At 39.0% G+C, this 24,002-nt stretch overlaps 1 protein-coding gene across 1 annotated transcript in view; it reads right to left on the reverse strand.

Moving 5' to 3' along the window:
• The window catches only part of LOC136563648 (uncharacterized), a 68,665-nt gene that overhangs the window by 41,552 nt on the left and 3,111 nt on the right, over positions 1-24,002 (reverse strand). Inside the window, exons 4-26 of the mRNA XM_066561139.1 lie at positions 23,292-23,481; positions 22,152-22,279; positions 17,059-17,162; positions 15,589-15,754; positions 15,175-15,357; positions 14,306-14,458; positions 12,909-13,053; positions 11,308-11,466; positions 10,451-10,569; positions 9,169-9,450; positions 7,994-8,149; positions 7,366-7,550; positions 6,434-6,616; positions 6,208-6,299; positions 5,857-6,026; positions 5,429-5,588; positions 5,001-5,084; positions 4,284-4,460; positions 3,459-3,614; positions 2,121-2,254; positions 1,854-2,012; positions 1,093-1,273; positions 412-623 (exon numbers count right to left, since the gene is read on the reverse strand). Of these exons, the coding sequence (XP_066417236.1) occupies positions 412-623; positions 1,093-1,273; positions 1,854-2,012; positions 2,121-2,254; positions 3,459-3,614; positions 4,284-4,460; positions 5,001-5,084; positions 5,429-5,588; positions 5,857-6,026; positions 6,208-6,299; positions 6,434-6,616; positions 7,366-7,550; positions 7,994-8,149; positions 9,169-9,450; positions 10,451-10,569; positions 11,308-11,466; positions 12,909-13,053; positions 14,306-14,458; positions 15,175-15,357; positions 15,589-15,754; positions 17,059-17,162; positions 22,152-22,279; positions 23,292-23,481 (3,678 nt within the window). The remainder of the gene's footprint in view (positions 1-411; positions 624-1,092; positions 1,274-1,853; positions 2,013-2,120; positions 2,255-3,458; positions 3,615-4,283; positions 4,461-5,000; positions 5,085-5,428; positions 5,589-5,856; positions 6,027-6,207; positions 6,300-6,433; positions 6,617-7,365; positions 7,551-7,993; positions 8,150-9,168; positions 9,451-10,450; positions 10,570-11,307; positions 11,467-12,908; positions 13,054-14,305; positions 14,459-15,174; positions 15,358-15,588; positions 15,755-17,058; positions 17,163-22,151; positions 22,280-23,291; positions 23,482-24,002) is intronic.

Genomic DNA, 24,002 nt, shown 5'->3' on the forward strand with positions numbered 1-24,002 from the left:
GCCATCTTTTCCATTATCAAAATACTCCAAATTACCATACAGAGTTCAAAGTTTATTTTATCTCCTCCAAAAAAGGGAGAGACAAAAAGCTAAATAGTTGATGAACACATTTTTCTCATTCGAGAATGTTTCTCACATTTCTCCATGACTGTGCCTGAAGCAGTAGCGACCTAAGGAGGAAAAGCTGATAAAGGAACATCCTAATCATAAACATAAGTCAAATTGCATAGCGACAGAAGTCTACCACATTGCCTAATGAACAGCAATTATGATTAAATCAGTTTTAAACCTCTACTGCATAGCACAGTCTAAAATAAATTAGGAGGAAGCTTAGAAACCACAGAGTCAGGGCATAGTGATACACAGAGCCCTGTCCCCAAAGCCATACACCCTGTGCACCATGTCACCCACCTGCAGGTATGTGGTAGCTGGTGTGTAGATGTGAACTTTTCCTTCCTTCTCATTGCCTTGATCTTTATAGAATAGATCCAGTACAAGGTCTTTAATGGAGAGAGCTCTTGCAGCTGTCAGCTGGGATGTCAGTGAATAAGCAGAATGCTGAGGCTGGTGCAGTTTGTGAGCTGTGTACAGGTAGAGCCACGGGGTGTCTATACTGAACCCACCTGCAAGGGACATATATTAAAGCTGACAGAAACATGAGATTTCAAACTACCTGGATTCTAACTCCACTTCAAGGATGATAAGATCCAGGGGTTCCACAATGAAGCTAAAATGCTACTATCAACCCTTTCTCTTCCATTTGCTAAAATCTCTGGGTTGGATATAATGAAATTCATGTCCTTCACTAGTGTAAATGGAACTGCTAGAAGAGGCCAGCCAGCCAGCCAGGCTGTGATAAATTGGAGATTTTGAAAACTCAGCTAGACAAAGCCACAACAGATGTGATCTACTGCTAGAAACAGTCCTGATTGGAGCAGGAAGCTGGGCTGGACAATCTCCAGGGTCTCTCTCTTCCAACAAATACCTTTATCATTCTGTTGCACTCACGCAAAACTGCTCAGAAAAACCGGGCAGCAGCTTCCAATGCCTGCTTTTCTAATCACAGACTGGAAATGGTTTGTGGTACTTCACCTTCCCACTTCTTCAGGCCATTTCTGGATGCATCCTTCCACTGCAGCCCAGCCACAAATGGTACATGGTCATTATACTGCACCTCAAAGTTGGTGCTGCTCTGCAAATACACCTGAGAGGTGTGCAAGTGCTGCAGCTGGGTTCTGTAATTCATCTGTTTTTCCAGGACTTGCATGGTAAACTGGAAAAGAAGTGAAGCAAATTTAAATAAAAACAAGATCCCATTTTCAGGGCTGTTTAAGTTACTCACACACACACACAGAAGCAGGAAGGTCACAGCTTCTGCCTTTGCACATTTGCCATTCACTCTATGGATTTTCATGCATTCTCACCAATTATAGACTGAGGTTTCTTTAATATGCATTTGTTACAACTACAGGAGATTAAAAAAGAAAAATGCTGTAATATTCTGAGTTGTTATAACCTGTGCCCTCCTTCCACATTGTGTCACCAAAGCAGCTTTCATAAATCTCTACAATCATTTTATATGAGTTAATAATGCAAAAACCTCAGCGCAAATTACACCCCAACTTTTCCAGTATTTGCAAAATTTATCTTCTAGCAAATGTCAGAGATTGAGTGTCTCTGAGCTAAGACCTCACCTAGCTCAAAATTATTAGGTCTGGGTACTTGCCTTATATTATTAGTACACATCATACTTACAAAAAAAAAAGGTTGTAATAAAAAAAATCAAAATTTATTCTTTGTCTGTCTGTTAAATATTTGAAGTGAAGTTCTTACTTTAAAACCATCACTATTACCTCCATGAAATAGCTGACTACAGATGAACTGGAACTGTTCTTAAAGGCTTGGCTGATCAGCACTTTCTTCTTGTTGTTTATTTCATCCCAATGTTTCCCATAGTTCACTTCCATCTGGGAGGAAATCCAAGACGCAGTCACTTCATGTTTCAGGTGAACCTAAAGAGGAGAGCATTGCTTTTTTGCTGTGATCTCTTGCTCATGTTGAGAGCCCTGAGCACAGGTGCCACGGGGTGCCCAGCACAGAGAGCCTGGCTCAGCACCCACCTGGTGGCTGTAGGAGGGAGCCTGCACACAGTGAAACTCATGGCCCAGCTCCAGGCTGTAGAAGCCCCGTGCTCCTGTCTCCACTTGAACTTTCTGCTGCGTGCTGCACTCGTGGCAAGGGGTTTTTGCCTCTCCTGCTCAGGTTAAATCACAAAGTTACTTATTCAAGTAAATCAGAATTAATCCTTCAAAATGTTAACAGTATAAATCTGGCACTGGCTTCAAGACTTCTACTTTTCAGACATCAAAGTGAGATTTGTTTATTTTTACAGCCATACACTTGTTGATTTATCCTATAAATCCAAAGGAAAGCACAAACTTCATTACTTAAGCAGAATTTTACCCGGTTGAAGTAAAAGAACTACAAACTACTCACGATCAAGCTTTGCAGCTTTCTTGGTATCACACAATATTTGATGATTTTCTGTTACCACCTAGCTCCCAACATCATGACATTACAGGACATTTCATCTTAAAAAAACCCCAAAACTTCCAGCCCTTCTGGACACTGAGAAGAAAATTAAAATAATGAATTTGAAGTTCCAACTAGTAAGTAGGAATACTTCTTAAAATGAAAAATCCAGTACTTGTGCAAGGAAGTATTTGCTGAACACTTCAGGTGGAATAGCTGTCAAACTAGGTTTAAACTGAAGTGTAACTATGCTCCAAGTATCTAACTGCACAATTACATAGCTATAGCCAGGCATCTTAAGGTTGTGTTCAAGTGTTCAGGTATGTTTTGATTGCTGTTTATAAAACATTGTGATCAGCATGCCATTTTTAGCAAAATTATGGGGTCATGCCTGCATAGGTTTAAGAAAACTTTATTACTCATATTGCTACATACTCTCTGAAGGTGCAACAGAGTTAGCATAAACAATCCCCCTATCACATTTAGCATGATTAGCTAATACAAGGATTCAATACTTTGATATAACTGCACTGATGGCCACCTGCTTTGTCTCACAGAATTAACACAATTCCTACATTGCAACCAAGGGAGCAAAGCCAGCTGCTTCCTAGAAACCACCCCTCATATTATTGAGTGCATGCATGCAATCTGAAAACACAAATTAATTAGGAGCAATTCTCACTGAAAAAGTGATTTTTAATCTAATGATGGATATGCTTGTGAAAAGCCCATTAAAAATATATGTTTTTATATGCAGACTCAAAGAGTAAAGTATATCCAACTGAAAAAAGCAACTTGTTCCAAATTTCAGATCACAGTTTAAAAATTAACTGAACTCTTTCTACTGTGTTCTAAACACAGAGGAAAATCTTGTAGGAAAAATGAGTAATACAGAGTACTTTTACTTTCCCTGTTTTTCAGTGTACCTAGGAGTCCATATTTAATCTGCAGACCATGGGACCACAATCCCTCACGCTGCTGGAGAAGAGCGACGGCGTGAGCTCCAAGAACACCTGGCAGGTGAGTCTCCCCTTCCAACGAGTATTGTCTCACCTTATCATCAACCTTTTTCTCCAGAAGTGCTACAGAAAGAAGATAAATGATTATGCAGTGATAGAACTTGAAGTTACTTCAGCTAGTTAAAGGAATACTACAGTGGGGAAACCAAAAGGTCAAACTGCCTTCTGCATTTCTTAGTTCTGTTAGTTAGTTCTGTTTGAAAGTACTATGTAACCCTATACATTTCAGTCAAAAATGAGAGCTTTAGACATAAATTACTGGTTTATTTCACTGTATTATTTTAATTTTAATGTAGTGATGTTATACAAATATTAAGGCTCTCTTTCTGATACTTTCTCTTGTATTTTCCTCAGCTCATTTATGAAAAAAGTCTTCAAGATTTTTCGAACATCAGGTCTTAAGAGACATTCAGCTACAAATATGTGTCTGCATTGTTTTGTACTAACAAAAGTGAAAAACAGCTGTTATTTTTTGGCATGTTTTTATCAAGTAATTCCTTTCATCTTATTTCCTCTACCCTTTCCAACAGTAATTCCAAACAGACTTATTTTAAAATTTCTTTTATCCTGAAATACATATATTTTATTAATTTATGCAGGACAGTAATTTTAAAAAGCAGTCTTTATGGACTTGAAAGAAATTGAAGGAATAAATGTCCAAAACCATTCAACCTTAACAAATAACAGCTCCAGAACTTGCATTTATATGGCAAATACTTACTGTCCTCTAACCTGAAAGAAAGGCAGCATCCTTCAACAAATTATTCAGAGACACTGAAAAAGCTATCTTCTTGCCAAGCTGTTTAGTGATGTTTCCTGACAAAACGATAGGACTGCTTTGCTTTATCAGCTTTACCTCCAGCTGGGTCATGTATCTCTGCTCTCCACTCAGCATCTGCAAATCTGCCACTACCTAGAACAAACAAACAAATCAAAAAGCAAACCCCAAGCCGCTCAGCAACATAAGTTTTAAGAAAGCAATAGTATAGACTTGGGTGTTTCAGAAATGAGATGAGAGGAGGAAGAAAAGACATGTTTTCCTATACATCTAACAATAAACCTTCCCACACCCCACAAAGCCTAAAACTTGCTATTGATAAATACTGGAGAGGAAGGATGGATTTGTTTTTCCAGTTACACAGAGGTCACAGTGGTGCAAGATGCTACTTCCTTCAGCTTCTGCTGGTTTTAGGACTGAAATCACTATGAATGTTACAATACCAGGCCAGAAATTAATAGGGTGTTACTGAAAATACTGGCAGTCTCACAGAGATTTAGGTTGAAATTTAGCACTGAGTCTATCTCAAAAATATGTAATAAGGAGAACTGGTAATTCCTCTGATGGATTGCCCACAAAACTGTTTTTCAATCTGTGTATTTTCCCTGCCTTTCTTTTCTGTGCTTTTATGTAAGTATTCATGCTGCAAGGAGGCCTCATGAAATGCAAACATACCTTAATGTAATACACATCTCGCTCATCCACTATCAGCTCCAGGTGTCCAACTCGGGAATTTTTAGAAAACTCAATCCTCCCTTGGAGAAAAAGAAAACTCTTTACATTTTCTTTACTGTTCAGTGATGCTTCATAAGACTGTACTTGAAATGATAGCTCTTCTTGTTATAAACAATAGATACAGAGAGATTAAAAACATAAATATCAGCTCAACCTCTGACTGTGCAAAATATAGTCTAAACCAAGATGCAAACCCCATTGGGAATGGCTGCTACCTAAAACAGCAAGCTGACAGTTATCACATAATAATGCAGTTCCAGCATTAGATTAGTGAGTGAAATATGCTGATACTTCTCAGTTAATTGTAATGAAGTTCTCCTAACTGACATTAGCTGATGATCAGGCTCTTAGTTCAAAAACCTACCATCGATCTCAATTTTTTTCTTAGGTTGTATAAATTGGATTCTGAATTTCTTCTGTGGGACACTAAAACTTAGGTCAACACCAATATCTCTTTTCAAGTCTGACTTTGGAGTCCCAAGGAAGAAGTGAAAGACAGCTTCACTAGGGATCCATGAATTCTCCTGAAAGAAAAAAAGGATAATCACATTATTCATTGGCACACCATTTACAAAACAATCTCTCACACTGAGACAACAGATTGTTTGTGTGTGCTGTTTTGTAGATAAAAAGAGTATACGCCTCCTATCAGCATCAGTAACTTGTGTCCATCTTCCCATATATTGGGAATGGAATGAATAATAACACAGAGCTTGGAATGCAGAGGGTTGAATGTGCAGTGCTGAGATCCACCAGAATAGCAAACTGCAGAGTCCAACGTGCCAGTGGTACCTGAGCTATGTGGTCATAGGCAGCTTCCACCACGTACTGCTGCAGGCCTCTGTCTTGCTTAGTTAATATCACAGCCACTCTCAAAGGTCCACTGAGGGGGAAAACCAAACCACTGGCTGGGTCAGGATAGGACATTGCAGAACACAGCTGCCAGCCAATAATCTCAGATACTAGTGGAAGACAACAGTTGAACATTCAATTAGAAAAGCAAACAAAGGAAACACGAAAATGAGCATTGCACTGTAGACCTTTTAGAAATAATATGTGAAAAAAGAAACTCTAGTGAATAAAACAATCTGTTATGGATATTTCAGAATGTCTTTGTAAGAAAAACATAATAGCTGGACTCACCTTCCTCCCAAGTGCAAGACCTGGTCTCTGTGTGGTCTTGGAAGACATCTATATCTTCTGTCTCATCCACAATTCTGAAGTAGAGTTTAGAGCTACAACCAAGAATTTTGAACAATAACTTAAAAGCAATTATGCTGAAGTTACAGCAATATTTAAACAAAATTGTCAGTTATATTTAAGAAAGTTAACAGTTACTGTTTTTGAAGATGCCCGTGCTTAATCTTACCTGAAATTAATTATCTCCATAGATTCTTCTGGAGTGTTCAAGAAAACTTTGAGCTCTTTCCCTTTCTTCACCTGGATCCCCCCATCAAGACTAGTAGATGTCCTCATTCCTGTTAACCACTTTAGGCCAGCTTGTCCCAGAGTCCCCACAATTCCCATTTGGACAGAAAGCTGAACAAATGCACTGTTGAAAGATTCATGTACATGAAATGCAGTTTCTTTTTAAAGCGCTTAATTTAAACCTTTTTAATAAATACAGCATTTGATGCTGTAACACAGTATATTCTATGATTAAAATCATGAACTATTTTTTTTCAGGAAATAACTGAAAAGATTGCATGTACACCAACACACACTTTAAACATGGATTATGGTTTTACTGTGTCTCATAAGGAGGGGATTTGAATGCAGCTTTCAGCATGAAATATTAAGGAAGGGAAAACAATTAGAACTGAGTATCACAGGGCAAGTTTCTCTCTGTCTGTACAGCACTTAGTAAAGTTTAGTAACCTATTCAGTATGTATAAAAGCTAAAATAGCCATGTAAGGAAACACAGGGTTAAATCCTCCACTGGTTTGTGCATCCATAACCTGTAACAGCATTATTTGATCAAGAAAAATCCATTTGTCACATGTAGAACATTCCAAAAAATCATTTGCATGCAACAATTCAGGAGTTTGATCTAGAGACAGAGAGGAATAGTCAGCTTAAACCAGTACTGGAATAACACAGTGAGAGTTCAAAATCAGACAGGCAGGACAGGAAAGCACTGCTGCCCTTACACCATGGCAACCATTCAGCAACAGAAAGATGATGACTGCTTTTGTTCTTCAGGAATCTCCTAATTAATTAATATGCACAAAACTTTCACATCAGGAATTGCTACTTTACATCAGGGACATGTGAAGGGATACATTTGCAGCATTTAATACCTTGGCTTGATATATCCATTTAGAAAGAAGTTGGACTGTTGTTTGAAATCGGCATTCCCTTTGATTTTTATGTTGATTGCTGCTGAGGCATTGACTGCCAGTTGAACAGGAAAGCCTGAAATTGCTGGAAACTGCAGCTCTTCAGTGGCCAAGCTCATCCTTTTATTAAACTGGACCTCCTGACCCTGTGGTGAACAAAACCCAAACAAAACCCAGAATATTATTTTGCATAATAGAGTTAGCATTCAATAAATTTGTCAGATATAACTTTTGACTGCATCTGTCTATTGTAGAAATGTTTTTACCTGAGCTGATCTGGGACATAAAGAAGAAAGCAGCCCAAAGCCTGGCTATGGCCATGGCATGAGTCAGACACCAGTCCTACTCTAGTTAAAAAAAGAATTTGCATTTAAGCATGGATGGATTTGAATGAGAGAAGTAAGAACCATTAAACAGCAGAACAAATTTTGGCCTAATGTACTGAATGCTGTTTAAACCAAATATACGCTGGTGTCTTTTAGAGTTCAATTTAGAGAAATAACAAGTAATATTTTTTATCTTTAACATATCTGTCAGAAGGCAGTTTCTCAAGATATTTACTTTCAGATAGAAAAAAGGTTCCTTTTACCTTCAGAAGTTTGACGGCCAACTCAGCCAGATTTAAGGAATAATGTTTCATTTGTTTTCTGAAATCCTCACAATTTAAGAAGCTAAGTTCATTTCCAAAGATTTTCATGCTTAGCTCACATTTCAACGCCTCCTTTCTTACTGTTCTCTCAGTGAACTGACATGATAAAAAAAAAGAAATCAAAAAGAAGGGTGTTATAATTTCCTTTCAAACTCACAATTAACAATTCCTCAATGCAGCCTATGCTATCAGTAAAGAAACATTATGCTCCCTTTTACAAGTACTTTGGAGACCACTTAAGAGCCTGGATTAGTAGCTGTTCTTTCCAGCTACACTTCAGCTCCACAGCACACAAGCTGCCTGCCACTATGAACACTGGTCATGTCCAGTCTTAAGAGGACATCCAAAGGAGAAGTATTACAATACATACCCACAAACAGATGAAGCTTTGAAAAATCAATCTCAAAACAACATTAGGGATGCCTTGATTGCTAAATAAACTGCTAGGATGTAAAACTTTTACATTTTCTGTCCTTACAATTCTATGATAGCACAGCAACACAATATCATGAGCTTACTCTCTAAGAAGAAACCCTATGAAGACGAGTCCAAGAAGAGAGATGATCTAAGACAAACTAAATGAATCACAGTCCCTGATTTTTCCAGCTAATACATCAACAACTGAAGTCAATTCTCAGAGCTTCCCTGTTGTGTACATAAAACAGAGCTCTCTCCAAAAATGAGTAAATTCACAAGGTGTCAATGTAACATCTGAGATCAAACTGGGAAGTCAGATTGCAAATAACAGGACTCAGGAACTCAACATCAAGCAGCTGTTTACAGTGCCACAGCAGTCAATTGACAAAAGGACATCAGCATAAAGGGAGCAGAGCTCAAAATAATGAGAGGAAGCCCAAAACACAGGCAATATAATCCCATGGCTGACTGTCATTGTTTTGAGACAATAAAACAATCTGAAAAAACCCTAAAGATCTGGCTCTTTGCTGCTCCATACTTTCTGCAGCTGTTAAGTTCTCTGCAAGTAAGCAGGACGAGTTACATGTGCTTATGGAAAGGAGTCACAGTAATCCAGAGCACTTGTCTGATGTGAGATGGGGCCCTGTGTTAGACTGGGAAATGTCATTAATTTTTCCAAGACCTATAGATTCAGTTACCTTTTTGACTAACTCATTCATCCTACTGTATTTTCTACCAAGACAGTTTTGGCTTGTTTTTCTCAGCTTTGGCTTGCCAGACTTGTTCACAAGATGATCACTGGGGCTATATTGCTTCAAAGTCGGGTTCCTCTGCTTGACTTTCTCTGCTGTCTCCACTGGAGTTTCTGACTTGTGGTTTCCTTCATTAGCGTTTCCAAAAAAATAGTCACTGAAAGTAGAAGATTTCGGCCCAAAACCCTTCTCTATGAGAGTTTCAGCATTCTCCAATCGTACACCAACCTAGTGAAAAGCATGCAGCAGTGAAAAGCCTAACAGTGACACGTACAGGCCATGGCCAGTTCTAAAGCAGAAAAATCAAATATACAACCAGATATAACCAACACAAAAGATTTGCCAAGCAAGATCACAGCCTACAAAGTTTGGCATTCTACCTCCTTCAGCATTCAATACTGGATATTCCAGTATTAAATCTTCCCCAAAAAATTAGATATGTAAAGCTTAGTCCAAAATAAAAATCCTTTTTCCTTCAGGTATTGAGGTCCATTTACACCATAATGGGCCAAAAGGGGATACTGCTATTTTGGCATGTTAAAAACTGTATTTTGGCTGGAAAACACTAACACATCCTTTTCATGCTCTGAAATAAGATTCTGTTTGGAAGTTTGCTTAAAACAGAATGACTAACATACATAAATCCAGGGTATGTGGCACTGAAAAAAAGTTTTGTTCTCTTGCAAGCTTAAACTTGAGACCTGCAGGCTACATTAAATACTTTCTTTCTTTCATGTGCACATTGTTACCTGGCACAGCAGGTAAAGATGATGAGGTCGCAGGCAGCTCATTGAAATGTGCCAAGCACTGGAAGGTCAATGGCACTAGAACAGTAACTTCAGCTAAGTACAATTGTATCTATCTGTTAAAGCAATGGTGTCCCAAGGCAATCCATTTTCCACTGTACATCAGGAAAAGAAATCTTACCATCCTAAACAGGAGCAGTGTCTCAGGAAGCACTGACTTTAATGTTTCATTTGAATCAACAGGAACTGAGTATTAGTCACTTTCCTAGTGCATGGCACTAGCAAATAGTGCTTTTATTTTGACTAAGCCCATTACACAAAGGACTCACCAGTCTGAGGCAACTGTGCTACAGCAGTGAAAAGCACATTTTGCTAAAGGAACTACAACAGGAAAGCAGAAAATTCTTTGTACTTCAATATTCCAAGTGTCACTTGAGGAGGGGGATAAAAAACTCCCACAATTAAAAAATCCATAAACTTGCCTCCAGGAGATTTATAGCCTGTCCCATGAAGTGAACAGTCAAATTTGTCATGACTGATCGTGGTAGAAAAGATGTAGGAGAAAAGACCACTGATGCTTCCATATTTGCACCTGCACCAGCTGCAATGGAAAATAGATGTCTGTCAGCTGGAGATCAGCTGTTCTCAAATATTTTGCAAAATTCATAATTCTTTGGAAAACTGTTACTCCACTAAATAAGAAGATGGTGAATGAAACATTGTCAACAGGTGAAAATATTTAACTTTTTAATACAGCAAAGGCATTACTGTAAGTAACTTCCAGTTATTGGAATTCCATATTTACTGGATATTACTGGGTATTATCTCACTAACATCAAAAGGAAAGTATCTATAATACACTGGAGGAAATGGACAGAAAATCAAAACGTAACTCTGAAAAACATCATCTAGCATTTGCACTAAAAATAAATGAACAGATAGTAAAACAGAAAGGAACTAGTGTTTGACTCTTTTCTTATACCAAGGACAGCACATGGATCAGGAGAAGAAAAAACATCCCAGTCCCCTGTTGCTGCAAAGGAAGTTAACTTAGAAAGGAATTAAAAGTTGATGTTCACAAAAATAATCTTAAGTGTTCATTGGTTCTTAGTCTCCTCTCTCACAAGATGCAAAGGTGTATGGTATCTGGTTTGCAGGAAATATATTTCATATGCTCCAATTACGGTCAAACAGAATCAAGCTTACATTTGCATATTTGGATAGTATTAAATCATAAAAATCAAAGTTCTCTGGAACAATATGTAAAGGGTCAGAAAAGCCATGTGGGATGTTAACAATCCATATGCTACAAAGTATTAAGTTCTAAAACTCCACATACCTGAGTGAAATGTGACATCAGAGTATGAGGAGTATTTCCATGTCTCCCAGTCAAAATCTTTGCTAAGGATTTCATCAGGAATAGAATCTCGAAGGTGCTCCTTCAATGGGTCATCTGTCTCCAGGAGCTGAGAGAGATGACTCCAAACAAAGGAGCCCACTAAAATTCAACAAAGAAAAGGATGTGGAAATCAGAGAAAAATTACAGGAGTCTTAAAAACAGATACAGGAATTTTTTATATATATACACCACCATTAATTCTAAGCCATTCCCCTGACCACAACAGAATCCATTCATTTTCAGCATGATTAAAATCAGTCTGATGCATCTATTGCAACAGCCCCTTAAATAAAAAAAGGCACATACAATCAAACAATTGTGATTCAGAATTAGTATTTCTGTATGACACTGTGGAGTCCCAGCTCAGCCATGTATGTGCTGTGTCATGGGGGCAAATATTTCCCATATGTTCTAGAGTGTGGTTCCTAAATAGAGGCTTTTTTGTCTCCCAAAGATAAAAGATATTAGGCTCCAGTGGTAGTTCAATGCACAGACACTGAATACTGATGTAACTGCATTTTTCACAACACAACTTCTTTTCAAATTTCATTTTCTGAATGTGGAACTAAAAGATAGCATGTGCCCCATGCCTTCAAAATCACTTGATATTATTTATTATTTATATTATAGAAACTTTATTCAAAAGTTTATATAATAAATTATTTAGCTGTCACATCAACAAAAGACAAAGGAAGGAAATTAAGAATATTCATGAGTACTGCATTAAATTGTTTGAAACACACAACATTTTGGATGGACTTGTACAGCTCCTTCATAAATCACACAAATTAAATTTTCTGCATGAAGTCACCAGGAGGAGTCACTGAGGGTACACCTTGACAGGATTTTGGAGGTGGATGCAATATCTCTCTCTCTGAACAGAGAGGAATGAGTGCCCTCCAAACCACAAGCCACATCAGCAGGTGAACACAATGCTGAGCCTGAACTCACAATCACTGCAGGAGACACGGGTCTGGACATAACATCCTGGGAATTGGATCCCAGCTCCAAGGCAGAGCTGGCCAGGATCCAGACACAGTGCAGACAGAGCCTGCTTTCATCTGCTTGCAAACAATCTTACAGATACCCTTCTCATGTTTGCTCCTTCTTGACAGATGTAAATGCAAGGATTATTCTAGAGGTACCCTTCACTGAACGCGGTGATACCATTTTAGAATATCATAACATTTTTTTTATGCCACTTGATTCTTTCTCAACAAAATGCAATTTGCAGTCATGAATTTGTATTTCTAATGCACTGAGCATCCATACATCCTCCTCAGGAGCCTTCAGTGAATAAAATGTTGCCAGTAGAAGGAACTAATTCTATGAAAAGTCAGTCCTTACTATTTCTAAACCACCAGTATCACAATTTCAATATAAAATGTCACAATCATACAAACAATTATTTAGAAACAATCTACAAAGCATTGAGATTAAATAAAAATTGACACAGATTGGTACCATTACACCTGCAAAGTGAATGTCACATTGAAGTATCAATTAGGAACATGTAAGACTTCAGAAAATGCTTGGCTGACCTTGGCTGGATGTTTCTTTCAGCAAAGTCTTTTGTACTTCTTTAAATAACTCTTCATGTGGACATTTCATTGCTATATAATAAGCAGCAATTCTTATTTCCACATCTTCACTGGTTGCTTGATACAGCTGAACTAATATAGCATTCTAAGAGAAAAATACAAAAAGATAAAGACAATTATGATTCACTCCCCTGCAACACCTCATGCACTTTCAGGTCCTGGTGGGTTTTTTGTTCTCAATGAGTTATTGCTACATTTATACCTTAAACAGCCTCATATCTGACAAAGCCACTTTGTGTAACATGGATACAAATGTATGTACATATTGTCTATACTACCTTATCCACAAAATAAATTTCCTGAATAAATTGTCATTATGACCTTGGATCCTACACAGACAAATCTATACAGGACTCTGCAACACAGAGCCTCCCCTGCAAGCACAACTGTTAAGGATGGTTTCATTCCACCACATGGGAGACCTGTCTGTTGTATCTCTCATGCTACAGCCAATACACAGACAACAATGGCCATGGCCTTGTTCACAGTCTATGAAGATCATTATTTTTGGTCTCAATCAAAGAGCAGGCTAGCAACAAATTTATTCTGTTCAATATTTCCCCAGTATCAACCAAGATAACTTCTTTTGTGAACTGCCAGGAATTAAGAAATCAGTGACTGATACTACTAACATGTTTATTAGCATTTAACAGCCCCAGTCCACTCAGTTCAGCTAGACAATGGTGGGGGTATATGACAACATACAGACTTGATACTTTGAACATGTCTAATGAGCAACACCAAGCTTCATAACAGCAGAACAAGTGAATCGCACCAATCCATGTTGAAATTAAATTTTGAAAAGCCATAGAAAGGTGCTTCTCCAAGTGCAAGTCCATGTGGAGCTTCTTGTTCTTCTGGAGCAGGGCTGCCCACTTTGCCCAGGCCAGCACTCCTGGCATTGCCATTCTTCGAAGTATCAAGGTATTAGAGATAAACGAGTCTTGAACTTTCTTCCATTAAACCACTTAACAAAATGTTCTAACTATGGCAGTGTATTGCAAATCACAACGAGCTTCTCACATTAATACTTTATGTTTCAGAGAATGAAACAGTGAAACAGACTATGGGGAAAATCTAGTCCTGTGGGTTCTCAGCCATAATCCTTGCAGACAGAAGGCACCCAACTGCAGTGCCTAATTAAGAAGTCCCAAACACTGGATGTGTTACCTCAACTGTAGCAAAGCTCGTTATAGGTTTGCTCATCTGGGTGGTTCTACCCTCTTCTCCAACAGCAGAGGGGCTCTGCTGGAACATGTCTACACTTGTTCCTTATCCATCTGTGCATTTTGTAACTATTCCAACAAGTCCCAAATGTGTGGCAGTAAATCACTCACCCTGAGTGAGCAGGGAATGCGCCGGAAGGCCTGGACAGCGGCGAGGCGGATTTCCATGGGATGGCTCTGGAGGGCAGCGCACGAGCTCAGAGCAGGAGCCAGCGCAGCCGCTGCCAGCCCCGCATTCCCGATGGCTTTCAACACCAGCTGCATCTGGAAATGCAGAGCAAGGTAGAACAGAGAGCTCTGCAAGTGCTGGCAGCTGTACATTGAATTTCATGGCACTAGCATTTTCTGTGCAAAAATCTGTTTAAAATGATTAATAGTGATTTGGGGAGTTTACTGCAGCCCCTATTGTACCACCTATACCCTGGCTTTGCTGGGAGGACAAGACCCATATGGACCACAGTTCTATTCTGACACCATGTGGCACTTGTAAGTAGAACCTGCCTTAGACCTGGGGGAATACAAAAATATTTTTTAAATATTTTGCAACAGAAAAGCAAAAGTCACAAATTTTACATACTGGAAAGGTTTTTCAAGTACTTTGATATTTTGTCCCTTTTGATCACAGATACTTTGACATTTTAGTGATTCAACATAGAATTCTGGACAGAATAATTAAATTAAAATAATAATTTGTCAACAGATATGTGTTCTTCACATTGCTCAATGGTATGAAGTTTGCTTCATCAGGAAATCCAAGGCTTTTCTTTATTTCCACACACAAGAATACCCATACTGATACGTTCTACTTGTCAGATTACAAAGTTTTATCAGCTCATTCTAGCAAGGAATATTCATTTACTAAGCTTGTATTCATGGCTGTCTGGAAATCCAATGAATACCATTTTCATCAAACAGGTTCTAGACCATAAAGGGAACAGAAAAGTAAAGCCCTTTATCATGTGCCTCTGTACAACCAATACCTTGCTGAGATGTTCTGCATCTTGCACAGTACAGTTTCCTCCCAAAAATTTCCCAAGAGTCCTCATCACACTCTGCACAGCAGGTACAACACCACAGGAGCTGTGAGCTGAACAAAACCGATGTACAAGAGCAGTTACTCCCAAGAAGCAGCTCTGGCTTGCTCTAGGTGACTTCAGCAAAGGCTGTAAACAACCACAAAAAGAACAAGGTGTTTCAGAAAAATAATAAGAATGACTATTGTGACATACCACAGATTATAAATGTATCAAAATATTTACATACTCAAATTCAACCTCAACAAAATTACCTGGACAGAGCTTTGTATAAATCTGTGAAAAAGACTGTTCCTGTAAAACACAAAAACTATGAGTCACCTAGAGTAATTACAAATTGAAAAAACAACATCCACTCACAGCAAGAGATTCAATCATGCCCGAGGTGGGATTAGGAATGAATGCAAATGACCAGAAGAAATATTCTACTTTGTCTTCTTCAACTTCTCCAGAAGCTATGAGGTCTTTCATTAGGACAACACATGCCTCTGTGGCACAAGATGGGAGAGCATCTATTAATGGTTGCCTGTAACACAAGAAAAAAGTACAGGAAACTTAAAATGACCAAAATACTTAAGAATCACATAACAAGTACATTGAGATGGGCTTCTTTCAAAGTAAATAAGTGTCCAGTGGCTTAGCAAATTCCAGATTCCACAGAAATCAAAATTAACTTCTGGTATAGTGGCCTTATAGAAATATGTTTCAGACAGGATGTGATGGAAGTGCATTGGTGTTTCAATAGTACCTAACCAGATTTTCAAGAAAATATTCAGTTTCTTTCCCTGAGAATTAAGTCACATCATATCCCAGCTTTGACTTCTAAAGACTGAGGTACCTTAAAGCACTGACTTTTTATTAAGGTGGTTTTTACCTTTCATTTCTTCTGTAGCATAAGTAACAATTAAAATATTAAAACATTAAAACTGAATTGACCAGCTTTTACTTCCTGAGCTTTTTCAGACCTTATCTAAGGGGAAAGCTTCCACCAGCATGACAGACAATATATATTTCAGGTCTTAAGAGTCCTTCTGTAAATATTCTGTACCTGCCTCCTATACTGATGGAAGGACACTTTTGCATTAACTAGAAAGTAGTTAAACTAGATGGAGTAGAAGAATCAGAGTGGGATCTGCATGGGATTCTCTTTCACTCCTAAATTTAATAACCATGTCCTGAGTAAAATTAGTCTAAAGGTAATATAAAAGAGGCAAAGTAGTTTAATTACTATCTAATACTGAAGAATATTAGCTTGACTATTTATCAAAGGATGAGAACAAACCTAACCCAAAATAAAATTTGCTCCTTGTGCATCAAGTAAAGATATTGTAGTGAACATAAACCTTCTCAATAGATTAATTGCAAACAGGCTGATGACATTTTGTACTGAAACCAAGTAAAAGAATTGCAGCATTATTTTCAATTTTATGAAGGGAATGTACTGATTTTAATAATACTGGATTAGTATTTCTGATAATCTCAAAACATTAGATCAGAACTATTCCTGACTAGGCAGAGGAGTCAGGTCTTGATCTTCAAAGCCACAGTTCTACAATTGCCATCCAAGCCATGACTCAGGTTTCCCATTCACATTGCTTCGGAAACAGGAAATCTGGCTGTGGGAATAGACAAATCTATTTTGTGCATAACATTCGTTCAGTGAGGAGAGAATGTCATCCCACCACAGAAACAAGATCTGCAATACAAATTATTCCTTTAAAATGCTCCAAATTTAAATCCAACATTTGGGCACAGATTAAAAACATTTAAATATTTGCAAAACATTTTTTTCCTGTATGTTTTTGAATGCAATTACTAAAGAAGACTTACCAATTGTCTCTGCACTTGAATGATGATCTTTGCCATAGTGCTCTTAAGGCCTCAAGCGAAAGGTGTCGAAGCTCAAACACGAGAGTCATGAAAAGGTCTGCAGTCTGTAAGTGCACAACAACAAGTGTAATATTCCTGCTGTGCAGAAACCAGCTTCAGAGAACAGAGCACGAGGTTATGCTGGCATTGCCATTGATTTGCAATGTAACCTGAGACTGAACCCTCTTTCTTCCCTGTGTCCTTACAATCCTTCCTCATTTGCTTTTCTCTCCAGACTGCAAATGTATATGGAGAAGGGCTTTTGCTTTGGATGTCAGTCAGTCCCTCAGACAACAGCTCTCAGTGACCACCACACAAACCACTGGCATACAAATTAATAATAAGCCAAAATGCAACAGTGTGGCTACAATCCAGAAGAGAAAGTCAATCTTCTCTGAGACTGTATGGCAAGATCCTGATTTATGACCGCAACTGCTGACAGCTTTGACACAAATGAAAAAATGGTCAAGCTAACTGTATATTAATCTTAGGTTTATGTGAAAGATCATTTAACTGAGGTTTGGGCAACACTTAGGAGTTTCAGTTGAGAACCCTTGGGCTGTGAGAAATGATTCCATCTTACTGGGGAAAAGCCCAGGGAGAAGTGTCCTTACCTCTGCATGCAGCATAGAATTAGCTGAAAAAATAGAGACAGAAAAACTGTTCTTTCTCACTAAGAGGAATTGTTACATCATACAGCAGCTATTTTTCCGGGCATTTTAAATGCCAAATAGCTCATGGATGTATTCCTCTGAGACCTGATCCAAAGTTGAAGAAAGAAGATAGGGTCTCATTACTTGAAAAATTAGCAGAATGTTCAATAGAATATCCTGTATGTTCATGTTAACTGAACTTTATAATGTGGAAGTTTTAAACGTGATCCATGTCAGATTCACTTCAATGCTTTATTCACCTCAGATGTGAAAGGCCTAGACATAGGACTAAATTTATGGTTCCAAAGAAAACATTTTTCTTTACATAAAAATCATACAAACAAAGTCTAATTTCACTAAGTCACATTTCCAAAGGTTTGGGGACAGACCTAATTTCACCTTCTGAACTTCCTTCCAGGAGCCACTCCCAAAAACAATGAAAACATGGAATAACCCAGTGCCAGCATTCAATCTTAATTTAAGACTGCCATGCCATTTTCAGTAACAAGAAGCTGTCTTTCAGTAAGAAGGCTGAGTAATTTCTTATTCTTTCATTTGATAGGCTGAGGGAGCAATTTGTCAGATTCCAATAAAGATATAGTTTATGTTTTTATCTCTTAGGATTTATATTATTCTTAGAAATAATATATAATTTAATCAAATTAAAACCTGTTCTTGTATGTGAAGCCCCACCTACGTATTAATTCTGTTAACATTCATAATTCCATACGTAGAATTCAGATAGATCCACATACATTCCCTTCCATTCCATTCCCTCATTACCACTGAGATCTATTTTAAAAAGAAATTCCAAGCCTGGACACTATAGAGCTAGTGAATAATAATAATTTTTTGAAAGCATTTCTAAAGCATGGGCCCTAGTGCATTTTTCCACAGGCAAATCTACTGGGGGGCAGGGGATCCCCACAGATCTCATCACAAGGAGCTGTGTGTGCAGCTGCTGTTGCTGAGCCCAGGTGGCCCATCAGCTGGAGCTGCAGCACAGGTCAAGATAAAACTGCCAGACTGATTTACTTTCAGGTGATACAATTTTAGACTGTAAACTGACTTCATTCTGCTTCACACCTGCTGACTAGACAAGCTCTCATCTAATAACTCCATGCAAAATTTTGCAGAGAAGCAGCTATTTTTACTCTCTATTAATAAATCTTTAGAATGAACTCTCTGACCAGGTGGGCTGTTTTCATTTTTTAAGGTTGGCTGCATTGAAATTGAGCTGTCATTGCAAATTCCTCTCTTTGTAGTATCATAATAACAAACTACGTTCAAATCTGACTCCTGTTCCCACCTCTGAAAGAAACATAAGAAAGCCTGGCTTTTATTCTACATAGAAGCTTGATTATCCTTCTACCTTCAGACCTGCTGTATTTTAAAATAATAAACTAGGTAAAAGCAAGCAGTTAGAATGCCCTACAAGGAAAAAACCCCAAAAACCAGAACCAAACAAAAATGAAAGATCATGCCCTGAGAGTAAACTTTTTTGGGTCAGTCTGGGGTCCAGGAGCAAGGCAAAGCAAATCTGACATACTCTTGCATACACAGCCACATTCACCAGAGCTACTGACCAAGCACCAAATCCCAGCCAGGCACTGGAAATGCAGCCCCTGCAGAAGTGGTGTGACAGGCTTCTCTCCAGCCTCTCTCAAGAGGGTCCCTTCTCCCCATCTCTTTTTCCATTCTTTGTCAGCAGGCAGCTTGTTCACTTAATGGTCCATTAGCTAATCTACATCCACATTGAAATTCAATCTTGTCTCATAATAGCATTAAAAAATTAAACAACAACTTTGCTTCCTTGGAACTGACACCATCTCCACCTCCATTTTCTCATCCCTTCACTGTTTTCCCCAGAGTTGGAGGTTTTCCCTTCCATTTATTCTTGGTTTTGTGTCCTGAAAGAAATGCATAATCTCACTTCATTCAGAGTCAAACAATAAAGGGACAAACAAGCTCTACATGCATAACAGTGCAGCTGTCTCCCAAGCAACACTGTGGGCATTCCCATAACTTCTTTCTTGGCCCAAAGGACATTTCATTGGTTGAAATGAGGGATGATAAAGATTCTCTTTGAAATGTCTGGTCACACAGAAAGAACACCCTGAAACAGTGAAAATGGTTGACAACCAATCAAACCCTGTGCTGGGACAGGCACATGATGAATAATTCACTTCTCTTTTAGGCAGTGGCACAGACAGCAGCCACTTGTGCTAATCTTAGTGACTGAAAAACCAAATTTCCCACACATGAAGCCAGTCAGCCTTTCTGGAGGCAGAAGTGACATCCCACTGTTACTGGGGAAAATCATCTCCCATTCTTTCAGAGACACTGAATTAGGAATGTTCCATAGAAGGTAGGATTTACACAGTTTCTCAGATCTCCAGGAGTAATTTCTTTCTTCAACATTTTCCAGGCAGTATGTGACTAGACCTTCTAGTCTGTGCCTAAATGCTATTTCATACTGCTGTACAGTGACAATCACATGGAATTAAGCATTATCCTTTCCCAAGAGGAAGGTCTGCTCTTATTCTATATTAGCACCAACCATTATTGTATGACTGTCTTAGCCCTCCACAGCCCCAGTCTCCACAGCATGCAGCTAAAAGAGATGGCAGACCTGCTTATAAGTCAGAGACAAAAGCTTATCCCAAATATTGCAACACCCACAAAGGCCACCTGCTGCTTTCTGCTCAGCCCCATGCCCAGGCTCTAGTCAGGCTGTGATACCAGGTCAGCTATGACCTTACTCCCAACTCCTAACACATTGGGAGTAAGGTCTGGGGCTGGAATTTATCACAGCTGATTGAAGGCGATGGTTTCAGCAGCTGTGACTTATCCTGCTCCACCCTGTGCCTTGCCCTGAAGTCTCACACACAAAACATGAACACCTACCTGTGCTCATGAATCACAGGGGACACTAAGAGAAGGATGAACACACCCAGGACATCACTGCAGAGCTGCAATCCAGCACTGCACTTGTCTCCAGTCCCCATAAAGCCTCTCCTCCATCCCTCAGTATCTGTGTCCAGCCCAGGGGAATGACAGGAAGAGCTTCTGTTCTTTGACATAGGATTTATCTAAACAAGGAAGGTGAGTGCCTTCCACGCTGGGTCTGAAGCTTTCTGTTAACATCACTTGTACCTATGTGCATTCACAGGAGAGATCTCAGTCTCTCTGCACAGGAAATAACCCTGCTCCAAAGTAAAACAGTCTGACAAGAAGCTCAGAGGACAGGAAATATATCAGCAATGAGATGACTAAACTCATCAGTGGCAAATTCATGGAGCCATCAATGCCCTGTTTAGTGCCTTTACCATTAGACCATACCTCTTTTCTAGTAATATCCTGACCAAAAATTACTTAAAGAGTGTTTTCTTCTGTTTTCACATTTACATTTTTTCCCTTATTTTTCTCTGTAGGAGCTTTACTACTAGCAAGAACCACTCTATTTGAAGGATATGGGATATGAAGTGTCCTGTGTTTGCCCTCAGCTGATCTCAGGTGAACAGTGATTAAGCACCATCATCCATTGATCTTTCTGTATTGTACATAGCAGGTGTTCTTGATAACCTCTGAATTTCAGAGATGGGGATCTTCATTTCAAACACAGAGAAAATTACTGACTGATTCAGCTGCTGCCAAATACAACACCCAAGTGAGCTAAGGAGACAGGCAGACCCTCATCTAGAATGATGGTCATCATGAAAAATATTTAAGCCACTGCCTGTTCCACATGACCAGAAGATTCCACCCTATCTTAGCAGCATTCACCAATGAAAATGGTCAAGGGGGCAGAGATTCCCTCTGGACCCAAGCAGCAGCCCCAGAAAACACCATGGTTGTTAGCAGAGTTCATCAGAAGCACAAGGAACCTGCCAGCCAAGACCAAGAGGCAAGGGCTTCATGTGCCAACTGTTTTGAGGGGATGAGGCAATATAAGGATGGCAGAACTCCAACAAACATGGAACAACAGCACTGCCAGGGGCAGTATTACACACCAAAACTGTAAAAGATGTGTATTACTATAAAGTATCAAAACCACCAGTGACAACCCAAACCAGATACTTTCTATGCTTTTGTTTTTTCACAGCAAAACAAAAACTTGGGACATTTTCCTTCAGATTCATTTAGAATATAGGTCAAAATTGCTTTAGCCTAATCAGAGGGCTACAGTATGTTTTAACTCCTCAGTGTGATTTACTGTTTATATAAGAAAGCAACATTTCAAAGCATTTTCTCTTTTCTAATTCCACATTTAAAAATGTCCAAAACAATGGAAGGCTTCAGTATTTGAAAATTGCTGCTCTCCTGGTCACCTCTTATCTGTGCAGGAGAATTCTCAGCCCACAAAGAGCCTCCCAAGGAAGCAGAGGCTGTACAGCTTACCTCATAACTTGCACTGTGTGCTAAGCAAAGCTTCCACACCAGTTCAGTCACTTCTGCTCCAGTGACCTCCCTCTTAGTTACCTCCCTTTCATAGAGAATGTCAGTCACATACAGATCCTCAGAGTCCCCTGGAATAAGGAACATAAAGGAAAAATCCCATCTCTGGTGATTGTTGGCCATTTGCTATCATTAACCCTTTATGCAAGGGGAAACTTCCTCTCTGAGCCTTTATTTCTCCCTGTATGAATATTAACATGAGTGCAGTCAGCTTGAATTTAAGAACACAACAAAACAAAGACAAGTGTAACCCAAAAGAAAGAGTGAGGGAAACAAGACAAAGATACACATTAAAAAAAGCCCTATTTTTCACCCATCCATCTCTTAGTATGGCCCTGACATTTGTCACCTTTTCCAACATCATCTAATCATTAGTCCCACACTTCAACCCCCCAAAAAGTGAACAGGAGATCTAAATGCAAAGAAAAATAAATGGCTTGGCTCTGAACCTCTTCCTGAGGAAAAATTCTATCATCTTACGTTTGTATAATTACAAAGTGTTCTGGAAATTTGGGGGTTCCTTTAAAAAAAGAACCAAGCAATTATTTAGAAACAGACAAAAGACATGTTCCTCAACATTTAGAGTTCAACTTGGAAATCATTCCTCAGGCAAGCCACTTGTTGACTTCAGTAAAATAATTTTCCTAAGGAGAAACATATAGGGCAAAGAAGGAGCAAAAATTAAAACAGTTCTCAGACATAGCATGTCCTTAGTTCCATTAGGACTTAAAATTATTTAGTCTCCATTTATATAAAAACTAGGAATTGTCCACAGACCTGGGAAGGCTGATGCTCTGCATACAAGGGGACTAGGTATGTAAAGCAGGTAACGGGGAGCTAGCCAGTACAGACCATCGCTGCTGGAAACCTACCCAGTTTTGGAGATCCACACAGTTTTGTTATGGCAGGCCCAAGCCCCCAAAGAAGGGACAGCTCAGGCCAGCCTGTAAAAGCATCCTCATTAAAGCAGTTTAATCCATTAAAGGTGAAAATCATGGGTGCAAAGAGTTCTCACAGGCAAGACAAAGTCACAATATTTTTCTAGGAAAAGAATTTACTTTACTTTAGCAGAAGCACAGTTACCTTTACTGTAGAGTGTCTCTGTTTCCACGTGCAAGAGTTTGAGTGCACACCGGGTCTGTGTCTCTGCCCCGCTGCCCTGCTGAGGGAGCAGCGTCGCGCGGTCGGACTCGGTGCATTTGGCCTCCTCCAGGACCCCATCCCTAATGCTCTGGACACATTCCAGCTGGGAGGACACAATCTGCTGTTCAGACTGAGAAAAACAGATACTTCAGGAAGATTTTTGATGACCTGTGTCAGCCTACCCAAGCCTTCCTCTCCCAACTACACAGAGGATTCCAGTTCTGGGATAGTGGGAAGTCTCTTGTCCACACCTGTGACAATGCCCAGCCTGTGGAGGTTAATGCACTCCTAATTTTAGCCTAGTTTTTCAACACTGAAAAAAACTGCTATTAAGAAGTTTTTTAACTGCTGTTAATTGACACCAGGATCAAATGGTGTCAATTCATTTCAATTCACAAAGCCTCAAAGTTAATCAGAGATTTTTGGTCAGCAAAGTAGAAAAAAGTAAAAGTCTGATAAATTATGAATAGCTACTACAACACAAGAAACAGGTGATATTCACCTAACAAAAATAGCACAAGATCCAAACATTGACTGTATTTTCTGTCCACAGTGGAAAGTTGCAGTCTGATATTTAGAAAATCTTCTATTTTTCCAAAGTTTTCTACAAATAATAACCTTATTTTTCTGATGTATTTTTTCTTACAGCTC

This window comes from Molothrus aeneus, chromosome 16 (assembly GCF_037042795.1).
Source record: "Molothrus aeneus isolate 106 chromosome 16, BPBGC_Maene_1.0, whole genome shotgun sequence".
NCBI classification, from domain to species: Eukaryota; Metazoa; Chordata; class Aves; order Passeriformes; family Icteridae; genus Molothrus; species Molothrus aeneus.